Source organism: Convolutriloba macropyga, chromosome 4 (assembly GCF_964194025.1).
Source record: "Convolutriloba macropyga chromosome 4, txConMacr16.3, whole genome shotgun sequence".
NCBI classification, from domain to species: Eukaryota; Metazoa; Xenacoelomorpha; order Acoela; family Convolutidae; genus Convolutriloba; species Convolutriloba macropyga.
This window is the reverse complement of record NC_134471.1, coordinates 57,165,370-57,186,356: the sequence shown is the minus strand read 5'-3', so window position 1 is coordinate 57,186,356 and position 20,987 is coordinate 57,165,370. Positions and strand designations below refer to the sequence as shown.

The window sequence follows — 20,987 nt, the reverse complement described above, 5'->3', positions numbered from 1 at the left end:
GTTTGAAACAAAGCTCATCCAAACAATTTTTCTTTCTTTGATTTTTTTTGTCAAATTGTAATTTTGGTTGCATTTTCGTGACTGAAGTTTTAAGCAGACAAAATTTGGCATTGTATAGAAAGTATTTTGTTATTTAATGCGCTTCACTGTTTTGGATTTGTGCGTATTAACTCAGAAGTCTTGTGACAAATTTAAAGTTTTTTGGACTTTTACTACATTTGACCATGTATGGTAAATTTTTTCTAATGTTAGATCATTTTTGTTATTTGGCGCAGTAATAAAATGACTTAATACCTCTTATAAGCACATCATTAATAAAAACTAATGGATCACACATTTTTGACTGTATTTTTTGCTATCTTACTTATATTATTTCTTGTGTTGTCAACTGTGCGAAAAACTATCTTTAGTTCACATTATGGTAAATTTTGATCACTTACGTGAAAAATAGGTAAGTCTCGTCTTTGGTTTAGCATTGAGTTGAGAAGATTATTCTTATGAAGGATTAACAATTACTGGATGAACACTTGATAAACTGGGCGGGCTGTAGGAAATGAAAAGTCTTTTCAATCTTAAATTATCAATTGTTAAATTAGTTGGTCAAAATTAAAATAGTATGTCTTAATGGCTTCAGAGTGCGGCAAAAAGTTGGTTAATTTTTAAAAGCTATTTACAAATAAATAACAAAATAATATTAAAATTGATCAGTAGTCTCTGGGTTTTTAACACAGGATATTATCAGACAGATAATATTGATTTAAGCATTGCCATGTTAATCAAAGTTTTTGTTTCAGACCCTTTCAGTAGGGGATCCAATCAAAACGAAATTGACACTTCGAACAAACTGATTTACGTTACTTCTCATTTGGTTTGAGAAGACTTCGTAGTTTACCAACTTTACCTTTATTGAGACCCCTAAGATATTAAACAGACTGAAGAGAGGTGAATTTAACTCAGAACTGTGAACAACTCGAGATGGAGACCCGCAAGGTCTCTTATGTCGATGTTGCAGTCCTCGGAATCACCAATGAGGAACTGCACAACATTCTCGACGTCATCAGGAGAGACTTCGTTCTCAGGAAAAAAGACTGGGAAAGGGCAAGGTTAGATTTGTCATTATAACTTGGTATTTTGTATGAATGTTGTTTGCCAGGTTCAGAGCTTTCAAAATTTGCTTAAAAGTATAAAAACTTTCTCAATTTAATTAGACAGCTCAGGTATTAATCTCGAATTAATTAGTCATCAACAGATTTTGACAGCATCATCTCTCGGCCAGAGTTTACACAACTCAATCGATTCAGGCCTTTCTATAGGCTTTACACTCTTATCAGATATTCCCTGATCATACAAAAATTTAATTTCTATGTATTCAAGGAACACTACTTTTTAAACAATTTATTCAGTTTTAGTTGAATCCATGTTACAAAACGAGTTTGAAAGCAACGAAATATCGAACTCGCAAAGAAAATTTAGCTTAACCAATTTTTTTTCGTGAAAGCCCTATATATACTTTCAAACTTTAGTCTCTGACGTTGGTTTTTATTTTCCGTAGTATTCTAACCTATAAAAGTTTTTATGCTCAATAATTGTTGATGACATGAGCAACTATTCCTTCCGATCAGACTCGTACGCTACATGTGATTAGAGGATGTTCCCTAAATATCTGCCTCTGATTAGACATCTCAAAACAAAATTACTTCTTATCATATCTGTTAGATTACTGTTTCCAGATCATGAAATTCGGCATTTTAGATTTTCTAAGACCCTAATATCTTTTATTTTGAGAAATGTAGAATACTGTGGAACTATTTAAATAAGAAGAACACCTTGTTTGAAATATGCACCCAGGTTGAGGTCCCAGACAGAAATTTGATATGTCCAGACCGTTCCAGACAGAAAGTGTCTATGTCTAGACTGTCCCAGACGGAAAATGTCTGTGTCCAGACGATCTCTGGTGGAAAGTACCTATGCCAGACTTTCGTGCGTTCATGTTCAGACTTTCGTACCTTTACCAGAATTTTGTGCGTTCACCAGAACATTTGTGCGTTCATATCCAGACTTTCCTGCGCTCACCAGACATTCGTGTCTTCTTAGATTCTTTGTTCGTTCATGTCCAGACTTTAGTGCGCTCACCATACTTTTGTGTCAGCACAGATTTTTATGCTTTCATGTCCAGACGTTTGTGCGTTTACTAGACCATTCGTGCGTTCATGTCCAGACTTTCGTGGTTTCACCAGACTATCGTGTTTTTGCTTATTTTTTTGAGCTCATGACCAGACTTTTGTGCGTTCAACAGACTAATCTTGTGTTCATGACCAAACTTCATGTACAGATTCATATCCCGTCGTGAGTGCATTTGAGTCTGGACATATCGATTTTCCGTCTGGAACCTCAACCGGGGCAGTTTGTATTCTTATTGTTATTAGTCTCTTTCATTGCATGCTATACAGAATCTTTTTCATAACATGAGAGCTCAAACCAAAGATCACACAAACCATTTACAATAATTTGTAATAAACTTAATGAACGAACAATACTCTCAAAATCTCAAAAATGATAATACAATCCATAAAGCCAAAACACTCAAATCAATGCTTCTGTAAATTATTTTCAAAAAACCTATTATGTGATCAGTATTTTCTTCGACGTGGAAACATTATGAAGTTGATTAAATTTTTGTTATTTTTTGTCAGTATTTTTTACACTGCTTCTGATATATTAATCTGTTTGAACAATACTGGATGGAAATTCAATGTTATCTAATTGCTGACAAGTGATGTGTATAAACAGATTCAGAATTGCCATAAGATATAACAAAAACCAAAACCTTTGAGATCACCTTTTTGCTCATAATTTTCAAAATACAGAAATAATGTACAATTTTTCTATATTTTTTGTGGAGAGTAGGAAATTTACACATACAAACACACACATACACACACACACACACACACATATATATATATATATATATATATATATATTTATATATATATATATATATATATATATGTGTGTGTGTATATATATTCATTTATATATATATATATATATATATATATATATTCATTTATATATATATATATATATATATATATATATATACTTATAATTTATATATATAAATATATATATATATATATATATATATATATATATATATATATAGATAATTCCACTGTCAATTATTTCAAAAGACCAAAGACAAAACATGTTTTAGTTTATTCGAAATTTAACTCAAGATACTATTGTGCAGAACTCAAGCTCTTTCGTATTCGTTTTTTTTAAAAAGTAGTAACACCCTGAAAAATAGAGACATTCAGCAAAATAATTGACTGAATTGCGATCACAAGAGTTTTTAGGGGAATTTCACAAAACGAAAACTGCTCCCACATTTTGTGTGGAAAGTTTTGTGTTCAAGTTTGAACGAAGATCGGTTACCAATTTTGGTTACCTTTTTGTTGCTTTTTTTTATTGTCACCATTTGCAACTTTATCAAAAAGTCCGTATGCCTTCTTGTCAAACTATTCGGTTTCAAGAAGTCAACAGGTCAATGCTTGAAGAAACACTTCAAGAGTTCAAAATTGTTAAACATCTCTTCAAGTATGTGTTATGTACTTAACTGTAGCATTTTGTTAAATGTATAATCTAGCCTAGAGGAGATAGACGTATAAATTTGATGTATTTACACTCTTATAACGGTATTTAATAATCTAACGACTGGTTGATAACTAAAAAAGCTACAGGCCTTCGTCAAAATTTACTGAACAATTTTTTTAGTGTCAATGATCGCACCTGATATTTAGCTTGCTCTTTAGGTTCTTATTCTGTAGTCGATCCCACAAAGTTGCCCAAGAAACGCCAAAACATGTAAATGAGCATTAATTTGATCATTTGAAGCGCTGATATTAAATGCAACACTTCATCTGTTCTGGTTTTAAATTTGAGCGTTGACTTTTAAATTCGGTCCTGTGGTTTTGAAATGATCCTTTATTTGTTGAAATTGCTATATATAAAATAGGTCAGATCTCGGAAACTCTGTTTTTTTGTTTGACGACCGTTTGATGAAAATGACTTTACTTAGTCCCCAAGTTTTGTGGACATGAAATTCTAATAAAAACCCCACGCAAGTATTTTTTTACTGTGAAGTTCTCCAAGCCTTGACTATTTGCTTAAATTAAACTTAACCCAAACTGCTGAGAATGAGAAGCCCAGCGCAAAAATCGTTCTTTTTAAAAACCAGAAAATCGTCGACATTTTTGGTTTTAGTTCGACAAAAATAACCAAATGCCGTAAGTTTTTTCTTAGCTATCATCGGTTCAATTGGATTCTAAAAGTACAAATTTGTTGGTATGTTCGATTTCTTAGATTACGTATGTTCGGTTTCTTACATTCGATATGCTCGGTTTCAAACGTAAGATTTCGTCGGTATGTTTGGTATCAAGCGTGAGAAACCGTTGGTATGTTCCACTACAAACAAAAACAAATCATGAGACAATGACTTCTCTACTTGATTTCTTACACAATTTAGCGAGTTTTATTTAATCAACTGAATCCCCATCATTGTTCAATAAATCTGCTCAACTTTTAACGTGAACAACTAACAAAAATAAAATTGACATTTGTTGACCTAATTTTACAAACGAGCTTAAGAAAAAAGTCTATTAGATTGCACCTTTTTTCAAAGTAATTGTCTCTAGGAGAGGCGTCAGATTTTTTTGTAACAGTTAACTACATCATACAAAAAAATCAATTTTTTCTATGGCGAAAAGCAACGATTTCTTATATTTCTAACCAAAAATAAGGAATCTAAGAAACCGAACATACCGACAATTTCCTACGTTTGGAAATCGAACAATACAAAAAATTCTTACATTTAAATACCAGACATATCGAAGCTTTCTCACATCTCAGACCAAACTTACCGATGATGTCTCACGTGAAAAACCGAACATATCAAACATTTCTTCCGTCGTTTTTGTTTGCCGGACTTGGGGAGGCTTAATATTATGACATTCAGGCCAAACTGGGGATGATTTTAACAATTTCTACCTTGGTACCTAGTAAGGAATCGCTCAACCCCCACCCCACCCTCCCCCCATCCACTAAAACTAGGGGAATCAGGATATTATTGAAACAGTTATTGTTTTTTGCGAAGCGATCTTTCCAAATTTTTTGTAAGTACCAATGAATCATATTTCGATGGCCGCCCAGCTTTTTTGATGTGCGCTTTCTTGACATTCCAGTAATACTCAATACTTTGTTTGTGAGCTCCAGAAAGTGGGTTGGCGAAGTTGAGTCAGTGGTTGGAAGTTCTGTGTTTGTACACTGAACGCTGCACAGAACTGTATGTCCTCCATTCAACCAAATGAAATATTGATTTTCGGTTCAACCAAATGAAATATTGATTTTCGGTCAAAAACTGCAAGAATAATTTGAAGCAGAGTTTCCTCATCTCTTTTTTTTGACAATTTCCATGTATCCAACAGCGGGTTAGTAGCCGTTATCAACGGTGTAATGGTATCTACACATTTTCGTCAAACTCCAGTAACCGGTTCAACGAAGCTGAGAGAATGGTTGACACTTCTGTGCTGGTACCCTGAGTGCTGCAGAAGACTGTATGCCCTCCTTTCAACAGATTGAATTTTTGATTTTTGGCCAACAACTTCAGGAATAATCTGACGCAGTTTCCGCATCTTTTTGCTTCGACAATTTCCATGTATCCAACAGCGGGTTGGTAACTGGTACCTACGATGCCAAAAAACCAAGTTGGTTTCTCGTGAGCTCTTCCTCGAGGTTGTTTCGGTTTTTGCTAAAAATCAGTTTTCAAATATTTTAACAACAACTCCAGGTCCACCAAGACTAATAGGTTTTTCTTTGCACACATCTCTCACATATTTACCGAAGGCATGCGTAAGCATTGGTAATGGATCTTTTGCTGACGCGTGTCTGTGCGTAAGCCTGATGATTAGGTGTTCGAATAGACCATAATAATTAAATCAAATGCACCCATTTTGCCAGAGATAAATTTCAATATTCGATTGCAAAAAAAACTTCTGTTAAGAATAAAAACGGTGCATTTATTATTTTTACTTTTCGTATTTGTTATTTCCAAGGCAAATTTATCTTTACTATTTTATGTTCTCTTAAGTTTAACCTTCAGTAAATCGTGCTCTCATTGAATCCATTTAAATTAAAAAACTCACGTGCACATTCTTAATTGCCGAACGACTGCATTGCCAGAAGTTGCTACTTAGCCAGAAGTTGATATCCGTTGACGTTCGTCATTTTAAAACGTGCGCGTTTCGTGTTTTAAGCATGGTTACGTGACTCTGCAGAAGTCACTTCGAAATTCTGACTTAATATCTCGAACCGCTTCCAGGTTCTTGATAAACACCAGAAGTTCTCAGTGACTTCAAGCAAAGTCACGTTACCGTTACTTCACGTGCTAAAGGGCCTAATTGTCTCAATTTCAAAACACAAAGCCTATTTTTATCCAAACGAGGCAAAATTTTCGCTGCAAAATTTTTTTGTCCAATAACAGTACTGTCGGTATTGGCGGTCAACTTAATTGAGTCAAATAAATGCTTGAATGTGATTGCTTTAATCATTTCTCACAACAAATTAATTAAGCCGATTATATATCAGTTTAATTGCCTTCAACTATTGCCCCCTTTTGTTAAGGGGGGGGGCGATTGCTGCAAAGATCCTAAATTTTTGACAACATCGTGCTTCACTTTTCTGTCCCACTCGCGCACTGAGTTTAGCCTACCCAATAAGAAGCTGCAACCCAATCCAGCGCCATGTCGAGGTTGGTCTGGTATTAAATTCGTCTTTCGTTGGTCTGTTATGTTTTGGCTTGAATTTGAAGCATCTCAATAACATTTTAATCGTCTGAATCGTTTCAGTCCGCTCTTTTCACCAGAAGAGGAAGACGCCAGAATCGCCGCCATTTTGGACGGAGACCCGGAGTTCAACGATAAGCATTGCATAATCTGCTGTCTGGAATTTTCAATCATCCCCTTCTCAGATAAAAAGGCCACAAAATGCGAGGCGTGCAAATTCAGAGTGTGTCAATCATGTTACTTGCTGCCCCAGTCGGCTAAGAAAGACAGTTTGGACAAGAGTACGGTTGAGATGTGCAGACAATGCCATGAGAGAAGGTAGTGTATAGCTTCAGTTAAACTTCTGGCTCGCTTAGCCGAGAAAACTAACTTTTATTTTTCTTTAGTTTTTGGATGCAACTGAGAGAAAAACTCAAACTGAAAAAAGTTATAATATATTTGGCCGTTATGCGGTTTTTTTGTAAATCAGCAAACTAGCGCAAATTCTATTAAATTTGTTTCAAGAAAAATGCAAGAATTGCAAAAGTATATCAAATTTAGCGCAAATGTTTCTCAGATTTATTTGAAAGGCGTATTTCTGTTTCAGACGCCTGAAACTGCACGTTATGAACTGGTTTGAAGATCAACTGCATCAAAGGTTTACAACTCACGGGGCCGCCAAGGTCAAAAGGTCAATCCTCAAATACATCGAACAAGGTTAGCTGCGGTCAAATATCTGTTAGTTTCATAACGGTACACTGTGGGCTCATAGCCCGAAGCCACCTTTGTCCGAACGTTTTTAGTGCTCTGTATAAACTACGGTTGTTACCCAAAAATCTGTGGAATTATGTTTGTTCTTATTCAGTATTAATTATATGAAAAACGCGAGAAAGCAAAAAATGTTGATGTATGGAACTCAATTCTTACTAATTTATCAGCAGAACTAAATATTGAGCGCTGCCAGACGATGGATGTAATTTTTATTTAAAAAATATAATGATTAGCTTGCTGTTAATCTTTACCGTTTGTTTTTTGCCACACTCTATAACTGATCCAGTATGATATTTTTGACAGAGCTTGCGGACCCCAATGGTAACTATTACAAAAAAACCGCTGATTGGTCTTTTTAGCTTCTTAGCTTTACAAAATGTGCAATTCCCCTCGAATGGCGAAAAAACTGGAAATATTCATTCAGCAGTTTTACCGAGAATATATAACCTCCGTTAGTCAAGAATTGTAATCTATATTAATCGTACTTAATTGTACAAATTATCACAAATTTAGTACGCAAGAATTCTGTCAGATAATTATATCATGTATTTGATAGTTCCCGGACAGAGGTCACATTTATTTTCAGCGCTGAATCATAGTAACTTTTATTCTGTATTTTAATCTGTCAAGTATCATGATCATGTCAAAGATTGGAATGATCAGGGTAAGAAATCAGGACAACTTATTTATTCTGAATTTGTTCTCTGAAATTCATGCCAATATCATATTGGGCCATAACTGGTCAGAAAAAAATATCAGCCTGAAATCAAAGTTCTCAAAAAAAGTTCAGCATGTGAATACTCTGAATTTACTCTATGAGAATAACAAATAAATGAAATCCCTCATTTACAATTGCAGTTCTCAAAATATAGCATTCGGGGAAAACAAGATCCTGTACGACAATCCTGTATGGGCATCATTGGAGGAGGAGGGGGGGGGGGGCAGCCGTGACCGTAATCACTACTATATTCACGTATTCAACACGGGCAACAGACTCCTCACCTCCTCCCCCTTCCCTCCCCCCCCCCCCAAATTGAAACGGGGGGGGGGGGGGGGGGTCACTCATACAAGATCTTGTTTCCCAAATACCTTGCGGCCGAGTGCTTTGTGAACACCTGCTTGTGTTTGCTGCGTAACCCAATATCGTGACACTTCATCAGTTTGCATGCATTTTCGTCATGATCATTTTTTTTGGTAAAATCGAAAATTTCAAATTCACATGAATTTTGTCTGATCATGGTAAAAATCAAATTTTAATCTGCCAAGTACAAAATCATGATTTAAAAAATTTTTCTGAATTTTTCATGCTCATAAAAATATAAATGGACTAAAAATGTACTGCCTCAAAACTGAGTTGCCCAATTAATATGGGAATGTAAAGATTCAACGCTGAAATGTCCTGGGACTTATGTCCGGGTTGCCATGTATTATCTTTAGAGAGATAGCAAAATTACATGTTCCCCACTGGTTCTGATTTGTTCATACTTCTAGTATTGTAATAGTGTACAACAATCGATCAATTATCTGACCAGATGGGTTCCAGTTTCATTCTGATCCTAGTAACATCTCTAAATATATGTAATACTGATAAAAGTTGAGGTAATTTTTAAAATGGACTGAAAATTTCTTTCTTTAACAAACCAGCACAAAACAAGACACACAACACAAAATATACAAACTTTTTCAGCGTTCAAGGTTAAAAAAGAGTCTTATGAAGTAACAAAATTAAATCCATAAGATCAGTGATGAAATTCGTCTTAGTCTTTCGAAAGAAATGGGAAAACAGGGTCTAGAAAAATCTGAAAACTGAAAAATCTTGTCAATTGAAATGTTTTAGCCTACAAATGGGTCATTTTTGATGTGAACGATTTGCTAATTATAAAGAAATCTCTGATAAAAAATTCGAGTTTTATTCCAAAAACTAATCTCACGCTCCAATTACATTAGTTTAATGACACCATATAGTATTTTATGAACTAAAACGGAAAGTAAAATCTTAAAACTACTCTAGAGTTTTGTAAAAAGAGATATTAGCATTTTATGCTTCAATTGGATTATGTTATCCGTACTAACAATTATGTTATCCGTACTTACTTACGTAAATTTTTGAATATCAAATAAGTTTATCATAACATATTTAAGTACATAAGACATACGAAATATTGGACTACAAAAGGTTGTTCAACTTCAAAATTCATGATCAAGTTCTGCCAGTTAAAATGCCAATTACATAAACAAAATATAACCAAAATTTAATTGCAGTTATTTTTAGTGAGGAGTATTCTCTGAAAAAAGGTCGCCCAAATGATCAGTTTTTATTAGCGTTAAAAGTGCGAGAGAATATAATGTCTTTTTGATTCTCTACTGTATGCTAACAAAACCGTCATTAAGGAAAACGAAATTTGTAACAAAAATGAATGTTGAAGTCTGTTTTTGTGGCAATTTGTTTTTGTTGAATATACAAAGACGCTCAAGTGTCAACAGCCTGTTTTACTGAAAGCAACGCAAAATTCTGAACAGCTCTTAAACCCAAACAACAGGTGAAAAACGTTCTATGAGTAAATTGATACAAAAAAATATCAGAAGTTTTCAATTTCTTGTTTATCTCAATTTTCAATTGCATTAGCTTGGGAATGGTTCAAAGTTTTAAAGACTACTTCTGATAAGATGAAACTCATCATAAAAATTTTATTATTTGTGTACATAAAAAAAAACAATTCGCACGGTCTCGTTTATTGTCATCACAACGCTGAGGAAAATGATAATTTATAATTAAGATTAGGAATTCAGAAATTAATAAAAAAAATAAAATCTCCTTTGGAGCAGCTACCAAAATGAACAGGTAGTTACGCAGGAAAAATCAATTAATTCTGCAAACATTTTTGTAAATACTAATCTACGAAAATGGCCTTTACTTGGTCAATGTCCGAATAATCGAGTAAGCATTCTCGATTTTGTCGGAAATTTTTACTACCCATGTAAAAAGACTAGAATGTAGGCATGTGTGAAAACCAGTTACACTAACTAATTTGGTTCAAATTTGATTTGAAATTGCATATAAATGCACTCATCTTTCGTGAACTGTTTTTTGGGACTAGCGTGAGAACCTGGAACAAAATTTTGTCACTAACTTCCTCGCCATAAATCACAAATTTTCACATTATAGGAAACTCATATCACGTAACTAAGATAATGTCAAACAGACCAGAACGAAAGAAAGCGCAATTAGTGACTTATCTCATACATTTCCCTCTCGAGACCATTTGCGGATTAAAAGGACAACTAGCAGTTTGCTGATTGCACATATCATTGTTCGCGAGAACAAAAACGTCTTTGAAAGATATGTCAAGTAATTACATCTAAAATTAGGGCGATAAAGTTATAGGCTATATACATGCTCAAATTGTGCAAAAGGGTTACGTTTATCCCTAAATACTCGTGACAAAAGTTAGGCCTCTTCCACACAATATAAGGAAATTATTACCACGTTTTGCGTAACTATATGTCATCGTTGAAAATGGTATATGAATCGTGAAAACTGATTAGAGAGAGTTTGATGACTCGATAGGATCAAACTCAAAATTTTTTGAAATTTGCTCTTTCAGACATTGACGCGAAATAACTCATCGTGGGACAACTTTTAACTTTTTCCAAAATTGGACTTTTAGGAGCAAAGCTAAGGATTAACATTTTCTAGCTCAAAGTTCAAATTTTGAATAACTTCTTCAGTTTTCTCCTTTTGTGGCAAATTCACTAAGTTTTGACACTACGTTAGAGTGAAAAAAAACTCTACGCATAAAGTTCAGTGTTTTAAACTGAACATTCGGTTCTCTTCTGGCGTTGTTTTTGAGTTTTTTGAATGAAAATTAATCTATCTAATGCCTAAAATTTCAATTACAGAATTTTCAGCGCGCATTCTTACATAATTTCAGCGCATTTAAGCGCATTTTCGTTATATATGTTTTCTGAGTTGATTTTTTTTTGAAAAAGTAGAGCATTTAAGTGTTATGTCCAAAATTTTTGAAAAATTCTTTGCCAATCCGAGTATGGCAACTATTCTCGTGAAAAACAACAAAGCGCACAGCAAAATCTTTTTTAAATGACGTTTTCATGGAAATTCTGGTAAAAAATATAGAGATGAATTAATGACGTAGTAGTTTTTGTGCTCAATGATTATCAAATTTGTCTCTTTTTCTAAAACTACTCAATTAAAAGATTTGGATGTCAAGGCTCTATATTCAATAATCTCTCTTCCAGTTTTCTATCGAACTCGAGAACAACGTTTCATTCAATGACCTAATGACTTTATATCTTTCGCTATCAACAAAATTAATAGCCGTTGAGAAAAGACAATTGAATTGAAACACGTATTAACGTTTGTTCCCCCTGTTACATTTGTTCACGTGCGCTGTCACGCCATGATCTTGCTATCATAAAATTTCTCATTACAGTGAAAATACGTTTTGGTGATTTGTTACAGCCATACGTTTTATTTTTTTTTTCACCTTTTTTTGTTTATTTACGATTTACATATTGGGAATTGGCTTCGATCAATTGCATGCAATGGTAGGTTAAGTTTTGGCCTAAGCAAGAGCTATTTTTATAAACACTACTTTGGTTAATATGATTAACTCGTAATGCCTAAACAAGAGCATTGATTAGCTTTCTATTAGTTCATACAGTTTTTTGCTGACTGCTCGACTAGAAGTTCATAACTGTAGTTATATAGTTGGTATGTTATATAGTTTTGCACATCCTACTTAATCTTGTTCACTATATTATCTCGGCTGAAAATATTCGCTGAAACTTTCACATACTTATCTCTATTTTATTGGCTCTCTGATAGTTGTATGGTGCTCTCTCGTTTGTGTTGCTCACAGCCAATCAACGCACTTCCTGAACTGGGTTTACACGAACGAAATGGCCGACACAAACTTCACCCGACAAAAGAAGCATATTCAAAATTTACAGCAATATTCTCAAAAGTTTATTCGTTCAGAGCGATAGCTGACCGTATGTCGTGAAAATGACGCTTGTGCTTAAAATTCTGATTTTTTCTTCATTTGTCGGCTAAATGCCCTGTCGGCTAATATTCATTTGGAAGACGTTTTTGTGTTTACAACAGGTTATTTCCGTCACGTGATTGGGAGTGAGCTGAGTGGCATATTTCGGGCGGGCGTGACTGCCTCTGGCCTGGAACTAGAGAGTGGGCCGGGTGGCCTAAACATGGACGACAGCTGCAGCTCCGACGATGAATCAGAAAGTCAGTAAACGTTTTTTAAACATTTTTATTCTAATTGAGTTTTAGGCTAATTGATGGACTCTTAGCAGTGTGCTGCATGAAAGCCGACAAATAGGCGCATATATTTTAGCCGAAAGTGCGTTAATGGCAATGACGGAGGCAGTTAGATAATCAGTGGGACAAGCAATTGATCGATTGCATTTGGTTTTTGTAACGTCCATAATCGTCAGCGCATGAAATCTAGAAACCGAGAACGAAAAATTATGACCAATGGAGACAATGACGGATTTTTTCGACATGATTATGATGAATGGTTTCTCCTTTTATGATTCCCTGGAAAAATTGTCCTAATTTCAAGATCATCTTGATTATCTTAAACTACTTCCTTGGAATCATTAAGTACCGAGAAAGTTTTAAAAGTATATTAGATTAAGTGTAATCTTTGTGATTCTAGGAAGTAAACCACGTGGGCGCATTTTTCGGTCAATGTTTTTTTCCATGGACGCATTTTCCCGAGTCGAGAAAATTTCCAAAAATTATGTAAGAAATGCGCTCAATTTTCAAAAAATTCAGCGCAAAAACCTTACATGATAATGCGCTGATATGCGCTGAAAAGTGCTGAAACTTTGTAAGAAATGTGCTGAAATCCGCTGAAATTTCAAAAATTTCAGCTCTTTTCTTTCGCTCCGAGGCTCGAACCCCGATCATTGTGTCTCATCTATCAATTAATCCACTGCGCTATTGAGAACTCAAATGCTTCTCATTTAATTTAAATTTATAATAATAAAACGTTTGATATGAAAAGCGCTGAAATTATGTAAGAAATGCGCTGAAAAATGTGCTGAAACTTATGTAAGAAATGTGCTGAAAATGCGCTGAAATCATGTAAGAAATCAATGCGCTGAAGATGCGCTCAAACTTTGTAAGGAATGCGCTGAAAAGGTGCTGAAAGTTATGTAAGAAATGAGATGAAAATGCACTGAAATTATGTAAGAAATGCGCTGAAGGTGCGCTGAAATTTTAAAGTTCGAGCGCCATCTCGAAATTTCAGCGCATTTCAGCGCATTCAGCGCATGTCTTACATAATTTCAGCGCATTCAGCTCATTTCTTACAAAAAGATGCACTGAAACGGCCCTGACATCTCGACTTGGGTTTCCATTTCCCGATCCTTGTATGACTGCTACGAAAGTTAACATGGCGTTCGAATAATCATTCTCGTTATTTCCAGCAAAAGTCACGTTCAACGTCCCACCAAAGCGGAGAGACACGTTACCAATTATAATCCCGGATGACACTGGAACCCTTCCCACAATCCTCGAAGCCGAAGAGGTCACGTCTCCTACACAAACTCTAACCCACTCAGAAAACCTCCCAATTCCAGAACTACCTCAGAACCCTCTAGAAGCTTCTGCAGCCTCAGATGACATGACGAGTGTGAGTGAAGTTTCTGGCATTCAAGATGAGAGTGATTTGCCAGAAGTGATATCAACAGATGGTCAGGAGAGTGACTCAGCTTCCTACGCCAATATCGACACCAAACTTCCACCGCCTGCAAGGTATGAATGCACTTTCTACAACAAAATTAAATACAACATAGCTGGATGAGCAGCTTGTGTAATAACCCAACTTGTATAATAAGCTAACAAAGTTGCTCCTTCAGCAGAGCTTTTTGTGCAACGGTAGCATGCTGGCCGCTGTTCTGTAGATAGTAGATTCGAGTCCTCTAAGCTCTAATTATTTAGCAGTATATGGAGTTTGCTAATACCACTGTTAACAATGCACTAGAATTAGATTTTGTGATAACTGCGAATTATCAAGAATTAATCTCTCGTGCCTTCTAGGGGAACGGTTAAATTTTCCTAATATGTTTTTGAAACAAGACTTTCATCACAAGTATGAAAAGTTGTATCTTTCTTAAGTTTTTGCGCCGAAAACGGAGATAAGCAACTATCGAACAATGCGATCAGCAAAATCTTCAGTTAACTACAGAGAATCTGGAAAATTTTAAACGGTGAAACCATTTTTTGCTCTAAGACTGCTTTTTTTGAACTGCAATTTTTTTTTAAGAAAAATATTCTCTCCCCGTTATGTTTTGGCAAACTGACTGTTAAAATATTATGGTAAAAAACTTAAAATGAAGGAGCAAATGCGAGACAATTAGCTTAAATTTTTGAAACATTTTGTTGGTTTTCGTATCTTAACAAATTTGCCCAAAATCAGCGACAATGCGAAAATCGCCGACCAAAATGCCATTATTGGTCGCTGATCCCGACATCAAATTCTAGCGACATTAGCACTGCCAAAATCGGCGATTAACCCCTCAAATCGCGTCGCTAATATTTGCACCAATTTATACCATTCTTTTGTCTTCTCAGTGGTTACGTTTTGATTATAATTTTCAAATTGTTACGTTTTGGTTATTAAGTAATCCGACTTAATAATATCATAAAAATCCCTCTGAAAATCCCTCCAGTTAAAACAAAACTGTGCTCTGAAAAAAATCACTAAAAAGTGGTAGCCGCCGACATCAAACGTCCGGAAAAGAGTGACAAGATCAAAGGATTAGAAGTTTTTGAGAAGTTTCTCGGAACAAAAATATATTTTAAAAAATCTGACCAATATTTGAGGGCTAAATTTGCAAACAATGTCAATTTCCTTTGGTTTCCTCTGCTTGACAAGTAAAATGACCCTCTTTGAGCTCTGATATTTGAGTTCTCAATGTATCTTTGCATTGAGAAAAAATGTTCCACTGACCGTACCACTTGAGATATTCGCATTCAGCCTACTTCCAAACGGCTTTACAAGTAATTGCAGCAGGAGGGAAAATTGGAGGACTTGATATGACGACAAGAAATCCTCCTAGCTTTGAAAATGAGCAAATTCTGTTTAAAAACGTGCTCCAATAAGTGCTTCACTCCAGTTCTTCACGCTGCCCATAAAGACTCCCCAACCATTGCATGAATGTTTTTGTTTGCTTAAACTTGATTTTTTAAATGTTTGTATGCGTGTAATGTTTTGATTGAAGGAAGCAGCAGTTCATTAGTGCTTTTTAAAATTCCCACATGTATCCTTCTGATAATCTTACTTTCAAAAATGCTTGTTTTGGCGCGGGTTTTGGCTTCTATAGCCTAATGAGATATGAGACCAGCAATCTCAGTTATTATATACTATTACAAAGGTGTAGAATTTCAAGGAAACATCCTAAGATTATAATTTGTGGTTTGTTTTTGTTTCAGGCAGCGGCATGTCAAAATTATGTAAGAAGCTCTTTCTTCTATTGCCATCTTTGAAATCTCAATCCCTTTTCTCGGGCTTCGTATGTTTCATTTCTTTAATCATTTCATTTTTGAAAATAAATTATGCTGGATTCATTGTATCTAATTTCCCGTGTCTTCGGTGTTCTAGAGTGCTTCCCGAATTACTATTACACAGTGAGAGGATTTATTTGAAATGAAGTTTCCATTTTAACACTTTTTTGCAACTTGTATACTATTTCTTACAGAGATTACCATTACAATCAGTTTTGACAATATAAAATAGTCAGCTCAAACTTGGTTGATTCGTTAGTTATCTACGTTTGCAATAATATTTTGAATTATTTCTTAGTTTTTTCTATTTTTCTTCGAACCATCAACTTATTCGTTTACCCTACTTCGATCAGTGATATTTCACGTGAAGGATCTTAAACTCTGCATAATTTGTAAATTGTTTCAAATTTCTGCTTTCATAGCTCCTAAGTTGACTTGTAAACTTAATAAAGTTAGTTCCTTTGGGTCTCATAACATTCGGCAAATCAAGAAAATCCACATGGACCTATTTCGTTGCAGAAAGCAAATTGTTTGTAATTAAAAAGAAAACAATTGGCTCTGGTTTCAGGTCAAGAAGGAAATCGAAAGATTTGGGCTCAAACCCTGGACAACCAATAAAAAATGTCTCATACTCCGATTCAGACCGTGAAGCCTTCTCAAAACCCGGTTCCGACTTGGAGAATCTTGGTGTTGGCTCTTCTGATCAAAATAACAAGCTTGACTCCGCAGACATCGATGATGCTGGCAAACATAAACGGTTGAAATTAGCGAAAGACTTAAACGCTTTGCATCGGACGTCTGTGCAAAATGGGGAGGGGAACAGCTCAGACGTGACTAATATCTCAGGACAACAAGGTACACCTATTAACGCATAATTGGTTGTTACGCTCTAACTTGTAGAGTTATTTTTCGGTGTTTTGGAGTTTAATATTAGTATCAATTAACTTCAAAAAATTTAGAACTAAATTAGAGAAAATCAAAAGAGTGGCCTTGAAATAGGCGTTGATCAGAAAAAAAGTTTTTCAGCAACAACGAGTCAAAATACAGCACTGCTCTACAAAATTTACTGCCAGTTTTGTGCTTAACAATTTATTTAAAAATATATGAACTTATCGAGAATTTCAAAAAACTGCAGACTCGACCTCTCATCAATGTCGACTTTCCTTCCCGAAACAATGAACCTTATTCCTTAGTCCAGACCTAGACTTATGAAAAGACCCAAATAGTCCCAAATAGAAGGGGGCCCAAATTGGGGATCAATATTGACCAAAAATGCACAGTCGAAGTTCTTAGTTAAAAACCAACAAAAGTCTCATCATGAGTTGAGCAAAAGTGTTTTCATAGGAATCTATTGTCGAGCTTGGTCTTTTCATGGGTCGCACAAAAGTTTTTCATAAATCTGCTTTTTCGCAAATTTGGAAAAAAATGTTTTTTCGATTGCTGCTGCACATACTCAAGCAATAACGGAGCAAGACTAAACAGCATTGCACCACAGCAGTCCAACTTAAAACACAATTGGAAAACTGCCAAAGGTCTTAAGAAAATTTGCAATTCTCAAGATGATGCAGTTATCGCAGCTGAACGATATTGCCACATGACTTGATTGAATGAAAATAGGTAGTTTAATTCAAATGACCTGCTTCCAATTAGCTTTGATGAAATTGTGGCGTTATTCTTTTGTTTTCCCCTCCAAAGTTACAAACTATCATTTGTTTTTAAAGAAAATACATACTTTTGACAGATTGATGGTTCTTCAGAATTGCAAAAGATGAAGGAGCATACACACTGAGTACATTATAAGCAATAGTGAGCAATAAAATTGCACGTAAAATTTTTGAGGCAAAAATGCAGATTCATGAAAACACTTTTTCGCTCGACCAAGAGTTGACAATAGATTTGACCTGGTCAAAAAAGACCCATGAAAACACTTTTTCTTGACTTATGATTCGACTCTTGCTCGATGCAATTTTTACTTCTGAAAAATGTTGGTCGGGGAAAAGTCCAGAGCCCAAGTTTGGCCGAGCCAAAACCCGGTGTAAATTTTTGTGCCGAGTAAATGTCCTGAGTGACAAAATTTGGGTCAAGCAAAAATTTAGGAGATTGATTAAGTCTAGCAAAGTTCTTTTCACAGATCATTTGGGTCCAGCGTGGTCTAATCATACCCCTTTTGGTCGAACATGGTATTTTCATAAGTCAAGATCTAGATTGTTTACTGTTTTTATGATTAGTGAACTGTCACTTCCGTAAACTGTGTATAAGGTAACTAATCGATTACTTTATTATAATTTGATGCAAAATTGATACAATATGGAAATTATCGTGCAAATGGTTTAAGTCATTCTAAGATTACTGAAACAATTGTCGAATCGTTAATTTTAAATTTAAGAATTTTTTCGTAATTTTTGTCTGGACTGAAAATTAAACTTGTATAACAAATTTGACACCCCTAGTTGATGCAGTTTCTGGTCCGTATTTTGAAAGAAAATTGTTGAATAAAGAACTCAACTTTATTTATAGGATCTCCGTGTGAGTCTAGTTTTGACGAATTGGCTGCCTCTCCTCCTCGAGCAGTCGACTCGGGATCCAATCGAAACGATTCTTCATTCGACGAGTACAAACTCTACCACAGAAAAGCTCCTCGAGTAGTTTCGGTTCCTGCCAAGTTTACGACAACTCCGACTCAATCCACTGACTCAATTCCTAACTCACCTCAGGGACATAATTTAAAACACGATTTGGGCAAATCTGAGACGAACCACGTGGACAACTCGGATCATGAAGAAAACGACGTCCCTCGAGCAACGTCATCAAGAGCAAAGGGTCCAAGACACATTTCCACTCCTCAACATGGAATGTCGGAAAGCGAAGATTTAGAAGAAGTATCTGAAGCTTCTTCAGAAAAGTGGAACAAAGATAGTTCGACGGTGGATTTGATCATTGAGAACCAAAACGTCAGCAACATTACCGGTGAGCAATTATCACCTATATTATCACAAATCTCAAGGAAAATTATTTTCATTTTCTTAACTACTAAACTTGACAAGACCTGCAAGAGAACCCAGTATTCATTTGGTGTCACAGAAATTGTCATTTGAATAATTTTGAAAAAAATGAACCCCTTCCACTTTAATGACCCTCCTTCCCAACCCCCCCCCCCCACCACCACCACCACCACCACCACCACCACCACCACCACCACCACCACCACCACCACCACCACCACCACCACCACCACCACCACCACCACCACCACCACCACCACCACCACCACCACCACCGCCGCCGCCACCACCACCACCACCACCACCACCACCACCATCACCACCCACAGTTCCATACCCAATCCCAAATTACTTGCTAACACGGAGTGACGGTTGGTCGCAAATAGTATGCTTCAATGCCGACGCTCAAGAATTTACTTGAAAATATGAAAAAAATCCGACTTTTAAATTGACGCTCTTTTTGGTTTATAATCAATTCCCTGAATTTTTGTTCAGTGAGTACAGTCGGTCTAAACGAAAGCTTCCCCTCCTCCACAACAACCGGGGATAACATCGACATTCTGGAAGCTCACCTTTTGGACTTCGACCCCAATGACCTCAACTATCCAGCGAGTCAGGCGCAAGATGACTCTCTGGTTGACGTCACTCATTTGGAGTCTGAGAAGGGGAGTTTGGGAGGTAGCGATGCAGACGAGTCGGAACAGTCCGAGTACCTTTTGATACAGTCAGATAGACACAAAATTGGTTAGCGCTATTATCGGTCAACTATTGAGAATAAGTTATAAAATAAATGTACTTTGACTGCGTGAAACTTCAAAATTGCTCAATAAATTGTTTTGGTCACCCATCGTGAAGTAGTGGACAAATTCCGTGTAGTATTTTAGCAATTTTGTGGAGCGTTCTATTTCATTGAGATAAGCGTAAACTGAGGAAAGGTTTACATTATGAGGTTTACATGTTTGCGTTCTGATGTCTGTTTTGGGTGCGTTATTTGGAAAATGAGATACTTCTTTCGAGTTTGAAGACGAAGATTCTGGCTGTATTTGTTAGCTAGCTATTATCCAACCTAGCTGTTATGTCGGCTATTATACTGCTCCTTTGTTTACGATTTGAAGACGAGTATTAAAGGAGTGTCTATTACCGACTCGAAGAGGAGTATTGTAGTCATTTCTTCTTTGCGACCCACAGGACATCAAGAATTTGTCTTAATTCCATTTTTGATCGCCCATTTCTGTTTGTAGTTTTCGGTTATCAAATCAAAAAATGAAGCAAAAAAAGAGTTGAGAAGTGAAAATTTAACATTTTTTGGTGATTTTCGAGTAGAGTGAGAAAACAAATAATGAACAAATAATTTTGAATATTTTTTTTGCATTCGTTTTGTTCACATGCGGAATTTCGACTTCTGTTTGTTAAAATTTTTTGTTCCTTTGTTTTCGTATAAAATTTGGCTGCCAAGTTGGTAGTACGAGCCCAATGATTACGAACCTATTTGCAGCTAACGAACCTTCAGGTCTTGTTTGTAGTTGGTCTTTTTCTTAATTCCTTTGTTCAGCTTTCATTTGTGGAGTGACTTTAACGATGAGTCTGGAGTGAAAAAATATTTAATAAATTTTCTATTTGATAATTTTTTTCGCTAGGGGCAGCTTGACTTCTTGTTTTAGAAGTGGTTTAAGAATTTCAGCAAGTTTTTTGAGAAATGATGTTTTTGCTAATTATCAAATAAGTTGTTTTTTTTTGTCAAAGATGGCAAATTAAACTGCTCTCCGAAGTCCTCCGTCTTATTGAAATCAATTGTCTCTGCTATCTTTGGAGTGAATTCATAAGCTGGATTTTGATTGT

General features: G+C 35.6%; 1 protein-coding gene across 5 annotated transcripts in view; it reads left to right on the top strand.

The window, feature by feature from the left end:
* Nucleotides 1-148: 148 nt before the first annotated feature.
* Nucleotides 149-20,987, top strand: part of LOC142337780 (uncharacterized) — a 113,523-nt gene continuing 92,684 nt past the window's right edge. For 3 of the 5 annotated variants that reach the window (XM_075387293.1, XM_075387294.1, XM_075387289.1), the window contains exons 1-11: nt 149-451; nt 795-1,103; nt 6,909-7,163; nt 7,432-7,541; nt 7,899-7,916; nt 12,721-12,858; nt 14,067-14,394; nt 16,075-16,095; nt 16,715-17,001; nt 18,664-19,113; nt 19,644-19,892. In XM_075387293.1, the coding sequence (XP_075243408.1) occupies nt 976-1,103; nt 6,909-7,163; nt 7,432-7,541; nt 7,899-7,916; nt 12,721-12,858; nt 14,067-14,394; nt 16,075-16,095; nt 16,715-17,001; nt 18,664-19,113; nt 19,644-19,892 (1,984 nt within the window). In that variant the 5' untranslated portion in view covers nt 149-451; nt 795-975. The remainder of the gene's footprint in view (nt 452-794; nt 1,104-6,908; nt 7,164-7,431; nt 7,542-7,898; nt 7,917-12,720; nt 12,859-14,066; nt 14,395-16,074; nt 16,096-16,714; nt 17,002-18,663; nt 19,114-19,643; nt 19,893-20,987) is intronic. The other 2 variants (XM_075387290.1, XM_075387291.1) reach the window with 2 other exon arrangements.